This window comes from Gracilinanus agilis, chromosome 5, assembly GCF_016433145.1.
Source record: "Gracilinanus agilis isolate LMUSP501 chromosome 5, AgileGrace, whole genome shotgun sequence".
Lineage (NCBI taxonomy): Eukaryota > Metazoa > Chordata > Mammalia > Didelphimorphia > Didelphidae > Gracilinanus > Gracilinanus agilis.
This window is the reverse complement of record NC_058134.1, coordinates 154,593,342-154,615,476: the sequence shown is the minus strand read 5'-3', so window position 1 is coordinate 154,615,476 and position 22,135 is coordinate 154,593,342. Positions and strand designations below refer to the sequence as shown.

Below are 22,135 nucleotides of genomic sequence, written 5' to 3'. Positions count from 1 at the left end.
TTGAACGCGGAATTTTAATTTTAATTGTACTTTCTATTACATAGGGCATGCATGGGGGGAAAACAAACAGACTGAGATGTTATGTACTATATAAGTTTGCCAAACTCATTTTAATAGAGGACCAGTTTTCTTTCCCCAAAGCATCCCACCTCATTTCTTGTTAAAAGCATTTGAAAAAATGAAAAATATTAATATTTAATTTAGCTGCTGAGGGCCCAGTGGCTGCTATCAAAGAATGATTGTCCAGAAGGGACTTCAGGAGGTCATCTAGTTTATACCCAAGCCCACAGGCAGAACTGTACCCATTTAGACAGATGGGTAACTATCTCATTTTATAGTGTATTGTCAGCGCCTTACCCTCCGAACCTAACAGTTAAATTCTGCCATTACAGCTGTCTAATTGTAAGAGAGAGAATACAAAATCATTTCCCAACTTTCTTATCAATTGTTTCACTCTGAATTTCAGAGTCAGAAGGATATAGGCAAGATTTTGGGTGACTCCACATAGTCCTGGCAAGTAAATATTTGCTTGAATTTAAGCCCTCCTGACACTAGGGTATCCAGAAGGGGGAATAACACAATAACTTCATACTCTTCAAATTGAAACAGTGATATGTACATTTATCTACTTACACATGAGCATGAGACAAAGTACATTCTTAAAGCCACTAGGAATAAGTTTAGTCATAGGGAGAGAAAACTGGAAATTGAGGAAGAATGTCTGCTGTTTTATAGTACATGCAGATACTTTAAATTATTACAAACCTAATTTTCTCTAGCTGAATCCAATCTGCAGTGTTATTCTTGGTATAGGATACGACGATGCTGGGGTCTGAATAACTAAAGCGGCATGAACCTGACCCTGTGAAGAGTAATAGATGTCAGAGTTAGAAACCAATGAAGTGATACATCAACTTTTCCAATGATATTTTTCATAGATAAAGTCCATCTCATGATTTTTTTTGTTTTGGGTTAGTGTTAAAATTGTCTGTGATCTGTTACAGAGGAACAAAAATTTTTGTTTACTAATAAGGAGTGATTTAAAAGCAATAAAAAGCAGATGTTTAACTTTGTAGATTTCCCAAGTCAGACTAAATTGTTTTTCCTCTCCCAACTTGTGAAATAAAATCAGCACATTCTATGCTGCTGGAGAACCACATATAACTAATGGAGAATAATCAATATTAATATTTCCAATAAATTTACTTTATATCATAATATTTTTACCAAATGGTACACACAGCATTATGCAGCATGCAATTTAAGAAGAAATGCAACATTTTTTTCTAACAACAATACACTTCATTTGGAGAATAAACAAAAGACTTTCAGCCATGTTTCCAAGGTTTGATGGAGTCTTTTTGATCAAATTTAGAAACAGGGAAGTAAAAGGGAGATTCTATTGTTCAATCAGTTCATGTAATAAAGCACTATAATTGCAAAGACCTATTTAGAATTCCCAACTATGCATGGAAAATGAGTGATAGCAGAGCCTTTGCCAGTAGTTTATTTTAACTGCTATGGCAGGGATTTCTTTGCACTATATTAAAAACAAATGAAGCAAAAGAAGCAAAATAGTACAATTTATGTTTGATTTTCACCCATCTGCTGGACTAGCTGATATTTCTGTGAATGGCAGCTGTTGACAGTTTTTACATTTGTAGGGCTCAGGGGCTCCAAATTTTAATCGTTCTCATTTACTTTATGTTTGTGGAACTCAGTTCAAAATCAGCTAGTCAACCATCGCCAAAATGGGCATCTTGATAAAAGGCCAAACAGCAGTATTCTGTCTTCTATTACCAAAGGGTGAGATACTTATGGTAAATATGAGAGGGAAGAATTATATTCAAAGGATAATTATCTAGTGGTGCAGCTCTAGGACAGTTTTGAATATTTGTTAAATTCTACCTTTCATGATCCACTGCTTAAAATAAATACCAAGCTGTGGTGTTGAAAATATGAATGTATCACATGTGAGAAAATGCAACAGAAATAAAACACAATCAGGAGGGAATTCAGAGGTTACCTAGTCTAAATCAGGACTTCTACAGGAATCCCTTCAACAAAATCACTGACATATTGTCATCCAGACTCTTCTTAAGCACTTCTATTAAAGATGAACATATTTTGAGGTAGTCCATTATATTTTGGGGAGTTGTAATGGCAAGGATTTCTTTTTAAAATTGACATTAAATTTGTGTCTGTAGATTTTAACCATTTACCACTTCCAGTTTTAACTGTAGAAACTGAGCAGAATAAGTCTAATTTCTCCTCCAATACTTGATTATATCTATCATATGCTCCCCTCCCCTAAGTCATCTCTTCTTCTCAAGGCTAAATATCTCTAGTTCCTTTAACTATCCCCATATGTCACTGTCTCCAACATCTTGAGTGTTGTCAGCAGGCAAAGTCCAGCTTGTCAGCATCCTTTCTAAAATGCAGTGCACAAAATTAAACATAATATTTTAGCTGAAGTGTGAATAGGGGGAGAATACTGAGGGCTATCATATCCTTCATTCTGGATCCTAAGCCTCTTTGAATACAGCCTATAATGGTGTACTGGCAGATGATTTGTTCATTTTAAAAAAGAAAATATGGCACCTTCTTCATGGTATACTCCTTCCAACTCCTACTGCCACTGGCAGATTGGGCCCCCACATGGGAGACTACATATTCTCTTCTGGGTTATAAGGCAAGATCTAAGGGACTAGGTTTCTAGTACTGTCACTCAAAAATCCCTCATTTCAACTTTATATTGACATTAATCAGATTTAATTAATTTTTGAGTATAGATACTTTCTAAGGTGATAAAGTAAGATCAGGTGATAGAAAATATCTTCCCCCAAATCTGGGATATACTCTTTCACAAATTTCCCAGAGATTCAGGGAAAGAACAGGCTTAAAAAATAAAACAGGCTTAAGTTTCCTATATAACCATGATCTCCTACCCAACATATGACTATTAAGCTGCTATAAAATGGTTACCTCATTGCCAATTGAGACTTCTTTAAGTAGAATACAGTTTTCTATTGCTGGGGAAGGCAATGAATAATTTAGAAATAGATTGCCAATGACTGGGGGAAAGAGCTAGTAAACATCGAGTCTTTTACCCAGCACACAATTACATCGCACTCACCTCTCTCCTCTCCTTACATTGGTTTCCTTTTTACTTCCCCTGGGGAGGAAGCTAAAGGGCTATGAGATGCCAAGTGCATCACCAAATTTATGGAAAGACCAATAATGAGCAAAAGCAGTCAGTAGCAGCTCCCTAAACACACTTCTTTTAGAATTAAAAATGTTTAAAGACCCAAACTTAACACTTAAAAAATCTTAAATATATATCATGCTTCAATCGTTTGTAGGCCATTGCCTATATTTGTTCAGAAATAGAAACTCATGAAAGTATCTCTAATTCAGTTTTTCATTCTAAGTGGCATTCTCCTTCCCTTTTTATCACCTCCCCATCCCAGTATCTGAGGAATTACTGAAAAAGGAGAGACATTTTAGGAACTCTGTATTCCAATCAACTTTACCACTGAATCATTTTGACATTCTTTTAGAGTTGACAGGAGAAAAAAACTTAAAAACTGATGATAATTCAATTCAGTTAAACTTAGTAAGCATTTATTAAGTACTTAATGTGTGCACAATACTGTACTAGGCTAGAGGAGATAGAAGATTTAAGTAATCTTTGCCTGCCTTGATGGAATTCACTATCTATCAGAGTTGTAAGTTAGTTGCCTATCAGAATACAGATGTTACTGAATTCTTTTAATATTTTTGAGATTTAGAGTCAAGCTATAAGGGGAAATTATTAACTATGGTAAAATTTTCTTCATTCTATTTGCTATAGAAAAGGCACAATACTGAACCAGATGAATTCTTTTACTTATTAAGAAAGTATCAAAATAATAGCATAACTTAATGAAAAATATGTAATTTGAGATATCAGCCATGTAAAATTGCAATAAGCCATGTATGATTAAATGACTCAATATACTGTTCTGACCTCTCAATTGATTATTGACTGCATTAAAAATTTCTTCAGACATAATTTTGTATGGGTGTACATTGAAAAATACGCAAATGTGACACACAAAGGCCCACACAAAGCAAATTCTGTTCTTCAGTCTGGCATCTCATGCTGGCTCTTTATTTAAATTACTTTATTATCTCATTTTAAAATCTTAAAGTAAATTAACAAACTGCTCTGAGGGAAAAAATTATTTCATGTTCAACAACTCTCTGATAAATTGGAGCATATAAACCAAATTTTAAATCATCTCCCTAAAAATTGTTATATGATAGTTCACTTTTAAATTTTCTTTTGCTAGTTAGACATATCACAGAATGTGACTTAAATGGATTACATTAAATTTCTGTGATAGGAGAAAACTCTTCATTGTAATGAAGAAAATGAATATTAACATTGCTACTAATTTTAAACATTTTTTACTCCAATTTCCTGTGACAGGGGAAACCTTAAATAGCATTTCATTAATTTAATGAAATCATTCATCCTAGAAAGAATACTAAATCACTAACCAATGGATATAAATAATGGTCCACTATTAAGTTAAAAAAAACCCTTACTTTATGTCTTAGTAATCACTCTGAGACAAAAAGGCAAGGGCTAGGCAAATGGAATTAGATGACTTGCCCAGGGTCACACATCTAAGAGGTGTCTGAGAACAGAGATCTGAACCCAGGTCCTCCTGATACTATGCCCAAAGCTCCACTATTAAGTTTTGACTGTTTAGGGGATGAATCATATGCTATGACTAAAGTTTCTTAAATAGTTTTAAGGCAGTTCATCAGTAGAGGGAAACAAAACTTTAACGGGTGATTTTTTTTTTACTGTCTAAAGTAAAAAATATACTGAGGTGAAAGGTGCCCTAAGGAGAAGGATAAGCCGAGTCATCCATATAAAAGAAAAGGAGGCAGAACTCTCACCAATTACATGCCAGTAAGAAGTGGTCCCCCTCATATGTGGAAATCTGCAGATATATGATATTCTCAATCCCTGAAATAATTTCTATATTCCCTGGCATGTCACTCTTCACCTTACCTAACTCCATAAGGTTTTTTATTGGCAAATTTCACTATTGGTGAGTTTGAAACCATTGGCTACAATGATTTTTCAATTATTTGTGGATATTCCAATGATACTTCATCGCCACTGATAATAAATAGTATTTATGTTTACTGAAGTTTAAGCCATTTTATTATATTTTTTTTAAAAAAATTGTTACCTTCCTTCTTAGAATCAAAACTATCTATTGTTCCTAAGGCATAAGAGCATTAAGGTTCTATGCAATTTAGGTTAAGTGATTTGGTAGTGTAACACATCCAGATTTGAACTCTAGGCCTGGCTCTATCCACTGAGCCACCTATCTGCTCCTAGTTTAAACTATTTTTAACTGTTTGGACTGGCTGTATAAACTACACTAAATAAATTATCTAAGAAATTAGAATAGTTACAGAATTGAATGTACTTTGCCCTTAGACATTAAAATTATATATTTGTTTCATGTATATTAGTTTCACATACATGGAATCACATTTACAAGGCTGCAAAGTATTTGGAAAGAGTAGTTCAATTGTAGAGAATTTCAGGTATTTAAAGAATTAGGCCAATCATTAAAAAAAATACATTTTTGGACTACTGCTAGCCCAAAGACTTTAAAAGTATTTATTGGAAAGGGTATGGAAAAACTGTAATATAAAATCATTAGTTAGTGAAACAGAGTAATAATGTACCAAGTAGAACTTTTGTACCCATCTGTGCATCTCTTCCTTAATCCATTCTTATTCACCCTCTTCAAGAAACAAACTGCCAGTGCCATCCATTTTATTCTGCTTACTTATTTTTGTTTTAAAACCATAACCACTCTATTAAAGAAGCTTCTTTAAGTGGAATATACTTTGTTCTATAAGAGATAAACATGGGAATAAATTTGGTCTAGAGTTTTGCTTTTTAAAGTATTTTCCTTTTTAAAACAATCTACAAAATGTTATTTGAAAAAGTAGTTCCTTAAAATAGCTGTATTCTGGACCAAATAATATATTGAGCATTTCCTAAAGTAGGACAATTTCAATCATGTGAATAATGTTATCCTAATAATATGTTGCAAGCAGGATTAAATTTAAGGTCTTAATGTAATCCACATTTAATATCTGAAACAACCAACTCTTTAATGGTTTGTCAATCTGCTTTCTAAATATGCATTTTCCTATAAAGAAATCATTAATATTTACTGTCCTAAAACCACATGTTAGCATTTGTTTTAGAAAAAAAGATGTTATCAAAAGATCATTAATGATGGAATTGTTTTTCTGCAATTGCAGAGAAGCATAGGTTCACTGTTACCTTGAACAAACTATCAAACTTTACAAATCATTTTGCTAAAAATCCTTTAAAATGACAACTTGAATAGGTATTAACTTTTTATCTTAATGCTAAGTGAATCTATTCTCCTTGGGTAATTCAGGAAAACTAATAGACAACATCTCAACTTTCTACTTCTTATAGGTGATAATCAATGAATCAGTCAAACATAGTATCTCTTGTCCTATAGACACCACTTAAACAGAGTATTCACTAGTAGAATCTCAGTGTAGGAAATGAATTAAGAGGTCATCTAATTCAACCACTTGGCCATAAACAAATCCCTACAATAACTAACTTCCCTTGCTAGAGGTCATTCATCCTTTCCCTAAATAATTACTGATAGAAGAAACTGATTACTTGATGAGAGAGTCGATTCCAATTTAGTGTCGTTGTCATTGTTTGGACATTTTTCTTTATGTTATCAAGAAACTTTTCTCCCTATAAATTCTACCTTTTCTATGTTTTGTACAAAGTTCTATACTTTGGAAACATGCAGAGAAATTTTAAATTAAATTTTTACTGATTAACTTTTGTTTTTTACATTATTTATATTTTCTTCTTCCTTCCAGAAAGAGAATCATCCCTTATAACAAAGGTAAAGAAGAGAAAGAAAAAACAATTCAATAAAACTAAGTAACACACTGAAAAAGTCTTTTAATATATTTACTGTTTTATGACACCTCTCCAAAGAAGGGAACACAGGGAATACATTTAATCACTCTCTCATTTAAATTTTCTTTGAATGTTTGACAATAGGGATACATCTATCTTCTATTTTCTGCAGATAAAATACCTCTAATTTCTTCAAATGATCCCAATGTAATATAGTTTTAAGAACCTTCACTGTTTCAGTTATCCTTCCTCATGTATTCTTTAGCTTATAAAAGTTCTTAAATACAGAATGGAAAATAATACTCAAGGCAATAGACTTTTTCTATGCATTTGTCAATTTTATTGAACTGCTTTTTCACACCATTAATTTTTTTTATTAAGTAGGACCACTTGGGAGTAGTGGGAGATAAGTGTATTAGGAAATGTAAAACAAAGATATCAAAACATTTTTAAAAATCCCTAAATAATCATTTATCTCCTTACAAAACTGACCAGTATATCATGAAAATAAAACTAGGATTTATAAAAATTGAAAACCAAAAATGAGAAGAAATAGAATATATGTTCCTATAATAAATTTTTTGGATTTGATAATATTCCAATTATATGTACAAATTTTTTATTTTTGTTTATAGAAATTTAAAGTCTCAAAATTTCCCCTTTCCTTCCCTCTCACAGAGAAGGCAAGCAATTTGATAGATTATACATGTATAATCAATCATGCAAAACATATTTCTATATTATCCATGTTGCAAAAGAAAACAAAGAACAAAGTAAAAAAAGTATTTTTCAATCTGCATTCAGACTCTATCAATTCTTTCTGGGGGTAGATGGCATTTTTAAAATCATAATTCCTTTGGAAATGTATTAGATCATTGTATTGCTGAGAATAGCTATGCTATTCATATAACTATATTGCTATTATTATGTATAATGTCCTGTTTCTGCTTATTTCACTTTGCATCAGTTCATGTAATTCTTCATAGGCTTTATAGCTACACTTTAACAGGATTATAGGAAAGATATAAGAAATTATAATCTAATTCAGATATAATATTCCTTTTTTCTTTGCTCTTCCTTTTCTAAGTGACATCACTAGTACTTTAGAAAAATAAGGTTTACTTAACTATGTCTCAGCTCATTTTACTCTAAAGGTTTGAGTTATTTCCTTCTCTTCTTTCTCTTTAGCAGAATCTTGCCCATTCTATAATATCATACTCAAATCTCTCCCCTTCTCTGTAACTCTTAGGTTATTCCAGCTAGCTGCAATCTCTCCATTTTCCAAAACCACTTCCAAAACACTTACTAGCTACATTATTTGACTATTTTCTCAGTGATTAGTAATCAAATATTTCTTTATTACAACTTTTCTGGTTTCATTTTTATTATTTATTTTATTATTTATTATCAAGTATAAGCTTGATCAATGGCTGTGGCTGGGACATTAAATTTTAGTTAAGGTAAAGGAAGATAGAGTTTGAAAATACCATATTTCCTTGTTTTTTTTGCTATTAAAGCACTAATTTGAAGTAGCGTAAGATTAGCCAGGAACCAATTTAGAAGAATGGACAGAAATCCTTGTCACTTAGGTCAGATTTGAAGAATATTATAAAAGCTGGATCACAGTAGTTCTGTCAGTACTAGCTGCTAAAAGTATTTGCATATCTGTTCTCCTACTTCTGGCACCTTTTCCTGGTGTCAAAAAAAGTTACAAGTATAAATTGCTACAATTAGATGTGTTAAGACATGACAACTAGAACTTTTCTCTATGAGCCGCCTTAATTAACTGCAACATGCAAATAACTTAATACCCATCTTTTCTGTCAAGATTAATTCCTGGTTAATGATTCACAACAGTGTATCATTTTCATTATCATCACCCTTCTAGCATTTCTCCATCCCCCTTTTTATCAATAGAGAAAATACTCTGTCATATTAATATGTGGTAAAGGCATGAAGGCATGCTTTAATATTAGAAAACTTTGAAATATCCTCAGGTATCTTTAAAAATACTGAGAACAATAAAAACTGTTTTGCATAAACTACTTCCCATTATTTACCAAATGGAAGATGCAAGGTGATACCACTGGTATAATGACAGACCTGGTTCCTATGCTCCTCCTGAGCAATATAGGTGAAGTTATTAAACAGAAAAAAGAGAATGAGAGGTGTGTCTTAACTGGAGGGAAAAATGACTGTAAGACTCTAGAGAGACAGGGTATAATGAACTAAGAAAACATTAAATTTCACTAGCATAATGTCTTATGATCATAACATTTGCCATTGAAAGAGCCCAGAGAGATGGACCATCTAATCCAACCCTCTCTAACAGATGAGACAACTGCAATCCAGAGGAGTGAAACAACTATTTGTAAATTAATTTTTTTTCAGTGAACAAAAAGTGAATTTCTTTCCTTCTCCCACTCTCACAACTGATTTACTAAAGGACACACAAGCTAATACATGGCAGAGTTAGGTAGGATTCCAAGTTTATTATTCTATTAGGCCAGGCTTTCTCCTTTGAATCCCAATTATAACAAGAATGGCAACTCTTTTCATTATTACTTGGGTATATTATTGGTTCTTAAAACCTTGGGAGTTTTTCACAGTAAATACTCACATATAGCAACCTGTGGGAACTGAAAAGCTTTCAAAAAATACAGACACCTACTGGATGAATCAAAATCTTCTTGGCAAAAGATGAGGTCCATATTATCATCCATCGTTCTATCTACTACTGAAATGAGGCTTTCAGTGAGCCTAGAAAAGAATGTTTGCTGATATGCCAATTCAATTACAGAAGGAGTTATTTTATCCACATGCGCAGTAGTTCACAGGAAATTGCATTTAAATAGAAAAGAGTAAAAGCAGGATAGTAATTTGCCCCAGGAGTGTTAACCCTGGCAATGGCCCTTAACCCTTTTATGGCTTAATTTTCTCATCTCTAAAAGGGGGAAGTTAGAATAGATGGCCTATGAGGTTCCATCCAGTTCCAAATTTACAATCTCATGATTTTAAGAAGAATTTTTTTTGCAATAATAAGTTGGATTGAGAAGGAAAATGATCATACAATTTGCATGCCACTATATATTCAAATGTTCATTTGATGTTTTCATTCTACTGTTTTGCATGTGAGTGTGTTTTTGCATCTTCTTTAATTTAAAAGAAAATGCAAAAATTTCAATGTTCCTAGGGTACAAGTATCATTTAAATTCATTTTATACAATGCTTAACATAATATTGGAAACCACATGGTGATTAATAAAAGCTCTTTGACGACAGGGCAGCAAGTAGAAATTTAATATTTACACTTTCAGGATGATTTTCATCCTTTTCTTCAAGAATCAAAACATTTTGTAAATTGAATCACAATTATTCAATGAGACTGAATTATAAGAAAATAATTTTAAAGGATGTGCTTATTTAATTCAAGAAATGTCTTGCTGATTCTTCAACTATGTAGAAGACGAACCTGAGTGGCATCTACTCTGACCCTTCTGAACCTCAGGGGTTCAAGAGCTGCAGGAGAGCCTATTATGCCAATGACTTTTTAACTGAAATGCCGCTGAACAGAGTCTGCCTGGATAATCCATTAGAGCTATTATAGTGCATAATGTCAATGAATGCATCCTAATTATGTGCTAATCAAATGAATTCAACATTAAGCATATTGAAAAGCTGCTCATTGGATAATTATGCTGTTGACTATTTAACCATAATATCCATTACAGAATTCAATGAAAATACATGCTTTAGTTAGGAAGTTTCCCAAAGTTCACAAGGAGAACTTTCCCCTTGCTAAAATTCTACCACATGACTAAATTAATGAGTGGAAGATGCTTACTGGGCATGAAATCGAAGGTCTAGGTCTGACTCTAACAAATAAAACATATTGGGATTTCAACATTTACCCACACTTCCTGAATACTGAAATAATGGCATCCTATGATTTTAGAGCTAGAGAGGCTCTTTGAAATTTAATCTAATCCTTCATTTTTTCAGTCAAGGCTCAGAGAGATTGACTTGTCCAACGTCCCATGGGAGAGAGATTATTCTAATATCTGCTTCTGACACCCTCTATTAATAAAGAAAAAGAATTAATGAAGGGTACCCGAAGTTTTATAGAGATGTAGGCATCCTTTTGTCTTGATTTGAAGATATCCCTTTGTACTAGGCACAGGCCTCTCTTCTCAACAAACTGGAGCAGAAACAATCCAAGGAGCTATTTCCCTCCCTGGGGGCTCACAACTATTCAAGTGTTGCCTGGAGGAAGCTTCTTCTTCAAAGCTGTCTCTCAAAAATAACTCTCCTTCCTTCCCCTCCCTTCAACCTACACCCCAGAGTGTCTGAAGAAGGAAGAAACTGATCAGGTAGAATTTATAGAAAGGGGAAAAATACTCCCAGAAATCGTGTCCCTGGATGTAATAGAGGAGTCAATAAATAGCAAAGATTCTGAGAGAGCCTGCAAAGAGCCCAGCTGGGAATTCCAGTATCACAAGTGCTACTTCTGTCATCACTCAACTCTTAGACCTCGGAGACACAGACAGTGCTTTCCAAGTGCAAGAAAAGACAAACAGAATATGATATATAAAGATCATAAACTTCGAGGATGGAGGTTATCAGCCTACTTAGAACTTCAACTTACTACAAAAGCAAATCCTTACAGGATTCACACATTCTTTCATCTTTTTCAAGGCAAGCAAATTGGGGAGACAGTGCATTTAACTTTAGGTGGTAGGAAATGGAAAGACGATACCTGGAAAGAGAGGGAGAAGCCCACTGAGAGATTCTTTAAAAAAGCAAAGCTTGTCTATTTTTGTGGAATATTGTGTGCTCCTCCAGAAAATGGAGGAATGAATTGCCCCTTTGTTAATCTTTAAAAAAAAGCTGAACTAAGTAGCCTGAAGGTATTGGTATGACAATTAAGATGATTTTTCGGTGGTACAGATCCGCTATTTCATTGACATGGGGAACTTCAGATGAGGAAATGTTCTTTATCCATGCAGATGAGCACCTACTCTGTACCCTAGGGTGTGAGGTCACTGACTGGGTCACTAAGAGGTTAAGAGACTGTCCCAAGGACCCATCTTTAGTATGGAGCAGAGGCAGGACTTAGATTCATCTTCCTTACTTCAAGGTCAACTCTCTCTCCCTAATGAATATTGATGCAAAAAATTTAAATAAATACTATTCAAAGAGATTACAGCAATGTATCAATGTATCACTGGGATCATACACTATGACCAGGTAAGTGGGTTTAATACCAGGAGTGTAGGGCTTGTTCAATATTAGGAAAACTCTCCGCATAACTGACCATGTCAATAACAAAAAGAATAGAAATCATACAATAATCTCAATAGATGCAAAAAAAGCTTTTGACAAAATGCAACATCCATTCCTATTAATAACAGTAGAGAACATTGGGCTAAATGCAATATTGCTAAACCTCCAACTAACATCATCTGTAATGGGGGCCAGCTATAAGTCCACCTTCCGGTCAGCCACTTTATCTTTTAATGTGTGCAACTCTAGGGGCAGTGTAATGTGATCGAATGAGTGCTGGACTTGGAAATCAGAAGACCTGGGTTCAAAACCTGTGATTTTTACCTGCTATTTGCCCATGAGGAACTCTTCAAGCCTCAGATTCCTCATTTGGAAAATGAGGGATAAAAATACTTTTGATATGTGAGGACTGAGTAAATAATGTATGCAAAAGAATCCATTGGATTCAATGAAGAAGGAAATGGCAAGCCTCTCTAGTAGCCTTGTCAAGAAAGTGCCACGGATGTGGTCCATGGGGTCAAGAAGAATTGGCCACAATTGAATAACAAATAAAATGCATGCAAAATACTGTAAACCTTGAAGCACCATATTGTCAGTTATTATGTAGGAATATAAGTATGGTCTCTTGTTTTATTAAAGAGAAGGCTGATGTGGTATGCCATTAAAATTATTTCATTCAACATGCTACATAGCAGACACATTGTGCTCTGCCCCAGTAGACTGCAAGCTCTTTGAAGGCATGGACTCTTTCATTTTTCTGTCTTTGATTCATTGGCCTCTAGCACAATATCTTGCATGTAACAGGTCCTTAATAAATATTTGTGGATCATAATATGATTATTGTTGCTCCTGGATATTTCAAATTAGACGTTTCAAAAAGAAATCTCAAACGCAACAGGTCCAAAATAGAACTCATTATCTTTCCACCTAAATCCTTTCCTCCTCTAAACTTAAATCTTTCTTTCAAGTGTGGCACTTTCCTTCCAGGGTACCAGCTTCATAACCTTAGCTTTATTCTGGACTATTCACTCCCCTTAATCCCACATCCAATCAGTTGGCACATCTTGCTGTCCATAAGCCTAACAAGTTTCCCTAACATGAAGTCTTTTCCCACTACACCCAGTTCATTCTACATGCTGATGCCAAAGTAATTTTCTTTAAGCACTTTTCTGACTGTTACTATCCTTCTCAACTAATTTTAGTAGCTTCCTTTTTCCTCTAGAAGAAAATATAAACTCCCATGTTTAGCTTCCTGATCCCTACAAAACCTACTTTTCACCTAGTTTTCCAGTCTAATTAGAAATTATTCTTCTCACATCCACACCCCCTTATGGAGACTGCCAAATCAGTCTTTTCTCTGTTCTTTAGAAGTGCTCCATGTCTTGCTCCTGCGTTACTACCCTGTAATGCATACCTGGATCACACTCCCTCTTCCTAGGGTCTCTCTCTTCATTTAGGATGCTATTCAAGTACTCTCTTCTTCATGAAGCTCTTTCTGATCCCCTCAACTGATAATGCCTTCTCTTCCAAATTAGCTTCTATTTTGTGTTCCTTTCAAGCTTACTTTCTAATAGGGGGGATAAGTACATATATATGAATTATGCACATGTACAAATTTTATATTTTTGATATATATATTTATAAACATTCAGTTTTGTTGTTTAGTTCAGTGTTTTTTCAATTGGCTCTGACTATGATCTCATTTGGATTTTTCTTGGCAAATATACTGGAGTCATTTGCCATTTTCTTCTCCAGTTCATCTTACAAATGAGGAATCTGAGTTGAACATAGTTAAATGACTTGACCAGGGTCACTCAGCTAGTGTCTCAAGCCCCATTTAAATTCAAGAAGATGAATCTTCCTGATTGCAGATCCAGCCACCTAGCTGTTTGTGTATATGTGTATTATGTGTGTGTGTCTACATACACACACATACACAGATATATATATATATATATATATATATACATGCAAGCATATATATATATATAAAATAGGCACTTGTTATCTTCTTCATATGAATATTAATTCATTGCAAAGAGATATTATTTCATTCCTTTTCCTTTTATTGTCAGTATCCAACATAGTGATTAGTTACATAGTAGAGTGTTCTAAAATTTAATTAAAATTAAAAAATACTCAATGATTAAATGATTAATATTGTTTTTCTTCTTTGAATGATTGCTATTACTCTTTTTCCTTTTTTGTCTTTTCCTCAACATTGCATTACAACAGACAATTTTAGAACCATTGAGTTCAAATTATAGTATAGTGAAAAGAAGATGGGTCAGGGAGTCAATTAATCTTGATTCTTCTTGTTTTGCTATTAATTGGAAATATGACTGTAAGCAAAATTTACATTTTCTGAGTCTTGGCTTACTTATTTAGGAAGCGGTAGAGGAAGAGAGAAGGGTAGATTAGATGACTAATCTAATTGCCAAACTGGAAGGCACCTGATTAGATGGCTATCTATGAGATATGGAAAATGTCCAAGAGAATTTGTCCCCCAAGCCCTATACTCCATACATAGATTGTAAAGCCCCTTTTGACTCTAAATCTCATAATTATATGACCCATGAGCAGAACTCCTTAGCAAATATCTGTTAATTCAGAGGTAAGCCATAATCTGTGCTGGTGAATTTTATTCTTCATTTGGCAGAAGCAATTTGTATATGAATAGAAAAGATCTTTGTATGTTCCACTGAAAGAATTCTCTTAAGTTTGGTGGCAGATGCTCTCCAAAATGAGAGGAATGTGTTAAATAGGAAATATTGTCTTTAGTCCTATGTAAGATCATATCCAGAGGCAAAAAAAAGATAAATGTTAGTTGCTAACAGCAAAAATTCCCTCAAATTCTCCTTACTACAGCTCTATGAGTGATTGACTTTCAATTTTTATCCTTTTTAGCCATGTTGGCTTTATAGTTTCTTTACGTGACTGCTTCAGCCCCTGATACAACAATGGTCAGAGTCTCAGAGAACAAGCAGAAATGGCAGGTCTTTCTTTGTTGAAATTCAGAAGCTATAGCTATGGGGCAGCAGTTTGAGTTCATGGGTGAGAAACAGGGAGAAATTGGTTACTGAATCATGATAATGCCTTGTGGCAGGATGGCTTTGCAGTTTGGGGATGCTTCTCGGTTCCACGTGGCAAGTCAGGAATTCTAACTAAAAGGAGTCCAAAGCTACCATTTTAGTGGTATCTCCCTCAGAAGAAATACAAGAATGATTCTTTCATCCATCAAGAACAAATGAATTCAACTTTAAAAAAGGCCATAAAACATGAGCAGGCTATTTGAAACAAATTGCTGTTACATTAGTAAGAACTGACCATTTGCAGAGAGCAATAAATCCACAGTTTTTCATCAGCTCAAATTATCAATCAAAATACCAGTTGGTATTATTTGCATGTGGCAATCTGGTATTTATGCCTGCAGCAATACTTAGTGACCATGGGGGGGGGGAAGTCTATTGGGAAAATTCAACAAATTCATAACTAAAGAAAAAGAATTAAAGGTCATGTTTTTTGAAAAGGGGATCTTGTAAGGTAATGAAATCTCAATTTCAACCTTTCATTGTAAATTGGTTTCAAGAGTTCAAATGGAGCAGAACTGCAAAACCCATAAAATAATAGTCCTATACCAAAACATACTTTCCTTTTCATTTTAAGAGAACATTGCACGTGCTATAAATTGCAGTTTTTAAAAGTAATAAATGCCGTTCATCCTATTTTTAAGCAAGCTAGCAGTAGTTAGATGCTTTTAAAAAATTAATTAATTTATCTATTTATTTTAATAAAAACTTTATCAAAATTTATTGATTTTATAAATCAATGTTACAATTTATAGTACACCTTGCATCTTTCAATTTTGACATTGTTTACAGAAGGATATAGACAAAAGTTGGAAAATAAAAGGCAGCTCGATGGCTCTTTAGAGAGCTAGAGCTGAAGTCATGAAGACTTGAGTTCAAATTTGACCATAAACATTTACTAGCTCTGTGATCCTGGGAAAGTCACTTAACCTCTGTCTGTTTCAGTTTCCTCATCTGTAAAATGAAGATAACCTCTCAGAGTTATTGAGAAGACAATGAGATAATTTTGTGAAAAAATGTTTAGTGACACATTTAATTTCAATAATTGTCAATATCTTTTGTCACAATTAGGTCTTAGAAATGACCTCTGATCAAGTATATGTGTATAGTCATCTTATATTTAATTCTGTTGCTTTCCTAGCAAAAATATTTCAAAGCTAAGAAATATCTTTGGATGACAAATTGGACCTTGAAGACTCTACAATCAACCACTATGGTAATGTTTCTCTTCCTTCCCATCTATTTTTTAGTCTTTAAACGTTCAACATGTGTGAAACCTTCGACTTCCAAAAATATATTTTATAAAAGAAAGCAGTCTATGTAACGGTCATTTCTACTTCTTTTTACAGCCAATTTTTTCCTTTATGCAGAGACCATTTTTCCTTCAATGTGTGGTTCTTCAAAACTATCCTCTGAATTTTTTCAAAATTCTTTATTTTTAGGTGATTTACTAATTAATCTCTGGTGCAGAATCTCCTTCAAAGTTTGTGCCAAAAAATGAAAATATATGCCATTTAATTTTAAAAAATTTCCTGCATATCATGTCTCATAACAGAATCTGCACTCTCTTTCCCTAGCATTTTAAAATATTTTCCATCTTTTAAAAACTGCTCTTTTTCTTTGGGGACACTAAAATCGTGTGCTTTCCTCCTTACGTGACTGTTCTTTCTTTTTTAGCTGATTCTTTTTTCTTCTACTTCCTTGTTCATGAAGGCATGCCTTAATTTTAAGATTTCATTCTTCTCAACTTTCTTAAAAAATTATTATACCTCCCATTTCCCACTATCAATAGCTTCAAAGCATGACTTTATCCTGAATTCCACTTCTAAATTCAGTATAAAATGTTCAAAATCAAGTTTATCAATTATCTTTAAAAAACAGTTCTTGTAAGCCTTGGCATTTCTGTTTATGTTAATGGTGCCAACATTTGCTCAGTTAGCCAGATCTGAAACTTCAATAACTATAAATTCCTTTCCACTCCGTATCTCTTCATTTTAATGTTAAGTCAATATCCGACCCCCACTACCCCATCTCATGGAGAGTCCTCCTTTTCCATCCCCCCATGCCAACACCTTCATTTAGGCTTTTATCACTTCATATAATGTTAGCCTTTTAACAGCCCTTCCTGGGATGTGGCAAAATTGGGACATAAATGCATTGTATTTAAAATGAAAACAATTAATAAACCTCCCCACTTTCAGTCAACCTATATAACATTGCCAGATTAATGTTTTTACAGTAAGGCTTTTATCATATCATGGCTGCTTTCTACAAGAATACCATTGCGACCTCATTATCTTCATTTTTAATCAACTCCATTCAACCAGCCTCTCAAACTAACTTTTCAGTCTTGTTTCTTGCTACATTCCTTCAAGTACCACCACCTCTGATCACGCACCATGTCCTGAAGAGGCTTTGCACACTGGTTTCAATCATTTTAACACCCATTCTTCTTGTCCATTTAAAACTTACTTCCTCTGGAAGTCTTTTTTTAACTGCCCTAGGTAGAATTGATTTCCCTTCTCAAAACTCGTAGTGTGTGTGTGTGTGTGTGTGTGTGTGTGTGTGTGTGTGTGTTTTAAGATGTAGGTTTTATTATTTTTTTCTACATAGAACATTCCCAAATCTCTTCTCCTAGCCCCTGTCTCTGTTGAACTTCAGTTCTAAACTGGTGATTGACTTTTAGCCATTTCAGACTGAATGTTTCAGAGACAAAATTTCCGACTCAGTATATCCAAAACAGACTTTCCCTCCAAACCTACCTCTCTTCCAAACTTCTCTATTTCATATCACCCTTCTTCCAATCTACCAGGTTTGTAACCTTCGTATTTTCTTTGACTGGTCACTCTCTTGTACTTCACATAACCAGGCAGTACAAAATCTTGAAGTTTTTACTTCCCTCAGATCCCTCATATCTGACTCTTCTTTCTACTAACACTGCCTCTGTATAGTTCAGCCCCTCTATTTCTTGCCTAGATTATTGTGACACTCTAATGGTGGCACTCTCCTTGTTTCAAGTTTCTCTTCATTCTAAATCACAGCTGCCAAAATGACTTCTTTTAATGCAGATGTCATCACATATCACTCTATTCACAAAATTTCTCTCGCTTCATATTGGCTCTATTTGGCTTCTAGATTCTAATATAATCTGACCCAAATCAGTACTTCCAGTTCTATTGCATATTACTCTTCTTTTGGAGCTCTGTGGTCCAGTCAAATTGGTCCTCTCTTTGTTCTTCACATGTGACACTACCTCCCTTCCTAAGAGCTTCACATTTACCATCCTCCATACTCAAATTGTACTTTCTCCTTATCTCCATCTCATAAAATTCCTCTCTTCCTTCAAGTCATAGTTCAAGCACTGCTTTTTACATGCATTTCTTTCTGACTCTCAACTGTTATTGTCCCTTCTCCCTAACCATATTGATTTTAACTACAAAGAATTTATTTTGTTTTTGTTACTTATAAATTCATATAGGTACCTGTTCTAGCCCAGATAAAATGTAAGCTCCTTAAAAGATAGGATTATTTCTTTTCTTCTTTTCTCTATCCCTTTCTCCTCTTTGTTTCCTTAATTATTTTCACTACTTGGTACTTTGTCTTGCACAGAGTAGGCATTAATAAATTCTCATTATGATAAATATGACATATTTATATATTTTATAATAACTATATAATAAATATATTTTAAAATAAATATAAATATATCATATAGTATAAAATAAATATATGTTGTCTTATTTCTCTTTCAAATTATATGCCCTTTGATGACTAGGATCAACAATCATTAATTAAATATTTATATATGAATGTAGCATACACATATCTACAGATACATATTAATATTCCACAATGGCTAGACTATACAAGGGGATTTTAATACATTTTGTTGAATGAATGGATTTCTTTTGACTTTCCACAACCTCTTTAACTTAATCTAATCAAGTACCAATTTCATCAAGTTTTAAAATAACAAAGAATAAAGGCTAGTCATAGAAGAAACTTAAAAACTAAATTGCCCAAAGGAGATATATCAATTGATCACTTACTAATCTTTATTTATTAAGTTAACCCGACCCTTCAAATACAATGATTAATTATATAGTGTTTCTGGAACATTGCAAATGGAATGAATAGAGTATCTGTCCTTTAGATGAAAAGTTTACATTAAGAGAAATCAATGAATTAACTAGGATATTGCTTATCATCCGTTAATATGAGCCTTTAGTGTATAATTGTCATTAAAAATTCTGCACCCTTTACTAAAATCCTAATTTGATACCTTATTGCATTGAAGAGGAGATTTTCTATTCTTGTAAGGTTATTCTAGTAAAACATAGTGTCTAGGAAGTTGCAAAGATTTAAAAAATATTTCTCATTGTGGGCAATATGCTTGAAGGTCTGCTTAGCAGAACTATTAGCAGAGGTATAGACATCAAGTCAGACCATAGCAATCCACAAAACAATATTAAAGTCTAGTAGATGTATATTCTACTTCCATGGAGGACGTGTCTATCCACATCATGGATTATTGATTTATAAGCCAGAGAGGATCGTAGAGCCCAATTAATCCAAGCCTCTCATTTTAAAGAATAGAAACTAAGGTCCTGGGAAGTTAGGTGAACTGCCCCAAAGTCATACAACTACTAGGTTTAAACCCAGGTTCTCTGACTCCCAAACAAGGTCTCTTCCACTATCTCAATTTCCAAAGAAAATGACTAATCCCTAAAGGTAGAGGATTACAAAATGATGCTCATATTCTTTTCTAATTTATAAATAATCCTTAAAGGAAGAGTATAATGAGTTAACTTCAGCATATTGAAGAAGAGGTAGGAATATTCAATTTTAATTTGTTGTATTCTTTTACTTATAAAATACAGATTTGAGACTAGAAGGGACCTCATAGGTAATCAACATCTTTTTTTTTTAATTTCAGAGAAGGAAATGGATGTTTAGAGATATTAAATGATTTTTCCTGAAGTCACACAGGTGCTTTAAATCCAGGTCACCTGGTTCCAAAGTCAACAATCCTTCCTACTAAACCACTCTGACTTAAATAACTCAGTAGTGTTATCTTTTAGCATCACTGAGAGCAGTAATTACTTTGGGTTAACATATCTCTTTGAAGATCAGGAGATCTAGATTTAAAGAAATTTTACTTAGATACATTTTATGTTCAAGAACCTTATATACAAATAAAATATTTATTTAACTTCTCAAAACATATGTTTCAAACTAATTTTGCCATTAAAAATTTGTGAACTTTCAGCAGTTTGATTTAGATTGGGTTTGAACTCAACCCACCAGGGGTTTTGGTCCATCTCTTACTGATGGATTTCCATGTTTCTGGGAGAGTTTTCTACTATTTCATCATATATCCCCCCAAGGAACTTCTCACTCAGCATGGCGAGTTAGTGTTTTGGGAAAAAATGAGCATCAAATTTAGAAATATATTTCTGCGGATCCACATAGGAAATTGGTAGTAATTCACATGATGGCAAGTAGTTGTCAACATTTCTCCTCCTCTTCTTTCCCCCTGAATCATCTATATTTAAAGAATTTAGTTTTTTTTCCTCTATTGAACCAAGGTCTAAGTAATTAAATTGTTTATGAATGAGGCTCAGAGGAAAACTGATTTCTGCTGTAACCACTGCATGAAAAGATATCATTTATAACCGACAGGATATTCAATACAGCAAACTAAAAATGAAAGTTCAATTTTCCTATACTTGTGTGTGTGAAGACAGAGAAGAAAAAAGGGACGAGGTGAAGGAAGGAGAGGGAGAAATGGAGGGAGGAGAAAAGGAAGAGTGAGGAAAAGGGAGAGAGAGAATGGGAGAGGAAAAGGAAGGGAAGAGAGATAGAGGGGGAGGAGAGGGAGAGGCAGGGAAATACAGTGAGATAGCAAATAAAGACAAAGAGTGGCACAGAGTGGAGAGGGAAAGGAAGAGGGAGAGAAAGGTAGAGGGAGGAAGAAAGAGAGGGAGTAGGGATAGAAAAATACAGAAGCAGAAGACAGAAATAGAGACAGAAAGAGACAGAGAGATACAGAGAAAAAATGAAAAAAGAATGGTATTCTAAATCCAAAAATATTACTTTGAACTTTATTACCTAATCATTTTCATAACTTCCTACTTATTTATCATATACTGGTTAATTTCCATTATTGTTGGGAACTTATTAGTAAGTAGAGTACACATAATTTTTTCCTAAGACAATTCAGGTACAAAGTAAGAAAAATTCATTTCATCTCTGAAGAAATGAGAATCAGAGATTTTAGTGATCTAGAAAGTCTTTTCTCTGTTTAGAAAATTTACCTCATCTCCACTCCAATAAGACTAATCTAAGTGTTTGGTATACCTAAGGGTTAAGCCTAGGAAATAAAAAAATTATTATTTACTTCTAAAACTTATAAACACTGGATAAATATGAATAATTTACCAGATCTAAGAATCATGAATTAACAAATTCATCAATCTTACTAGCAGTTTTTACTCTCTTGATCTCAAAGTAAAAGAATTATTTATTAGATTTGTATCTCCCAATTATCTTCTCCTTCCTTGGAAACTTTTTGCAATTGATTAAAAGTCCAGGTTACCATTTTGGACTTGAACTCTCTTTTCTTTTAGAACAACATTTAGTAAATTGTGCAACAGATTAGCATGAGAAGACCTGTGCTAAATTTCCAACTTTTAAGAACTTTGCAATCACATGTTGTGAATGTTATAAGCACATCTTGTTTACTATAAATTTTGCCTTT

General features: G+C 33.6%; 1 protein-coding gene across 2 annotated transcripts in view; it reads right to left on the bottom strand.

The window, feature by feature from the left end:
- RELN (reelin) overlaps positions 1–22,135 on the bottom strand; it is a 545,649-nt gene that overhangs the window by 254,529 nt on the left and 268,985 nt on the right. For both annotated transcript variants that reach the window (XM_044679411.1, XM_044679410.1), the window contains exon 9: positions 766–862. In XM_044679411.1, coding sequence (XP_044535346.1) covers positions 766–862 — 97 coding nt within the window. The remainder of the gene's footprint in view (positions 1–765; positions 863–22,135) is intronic.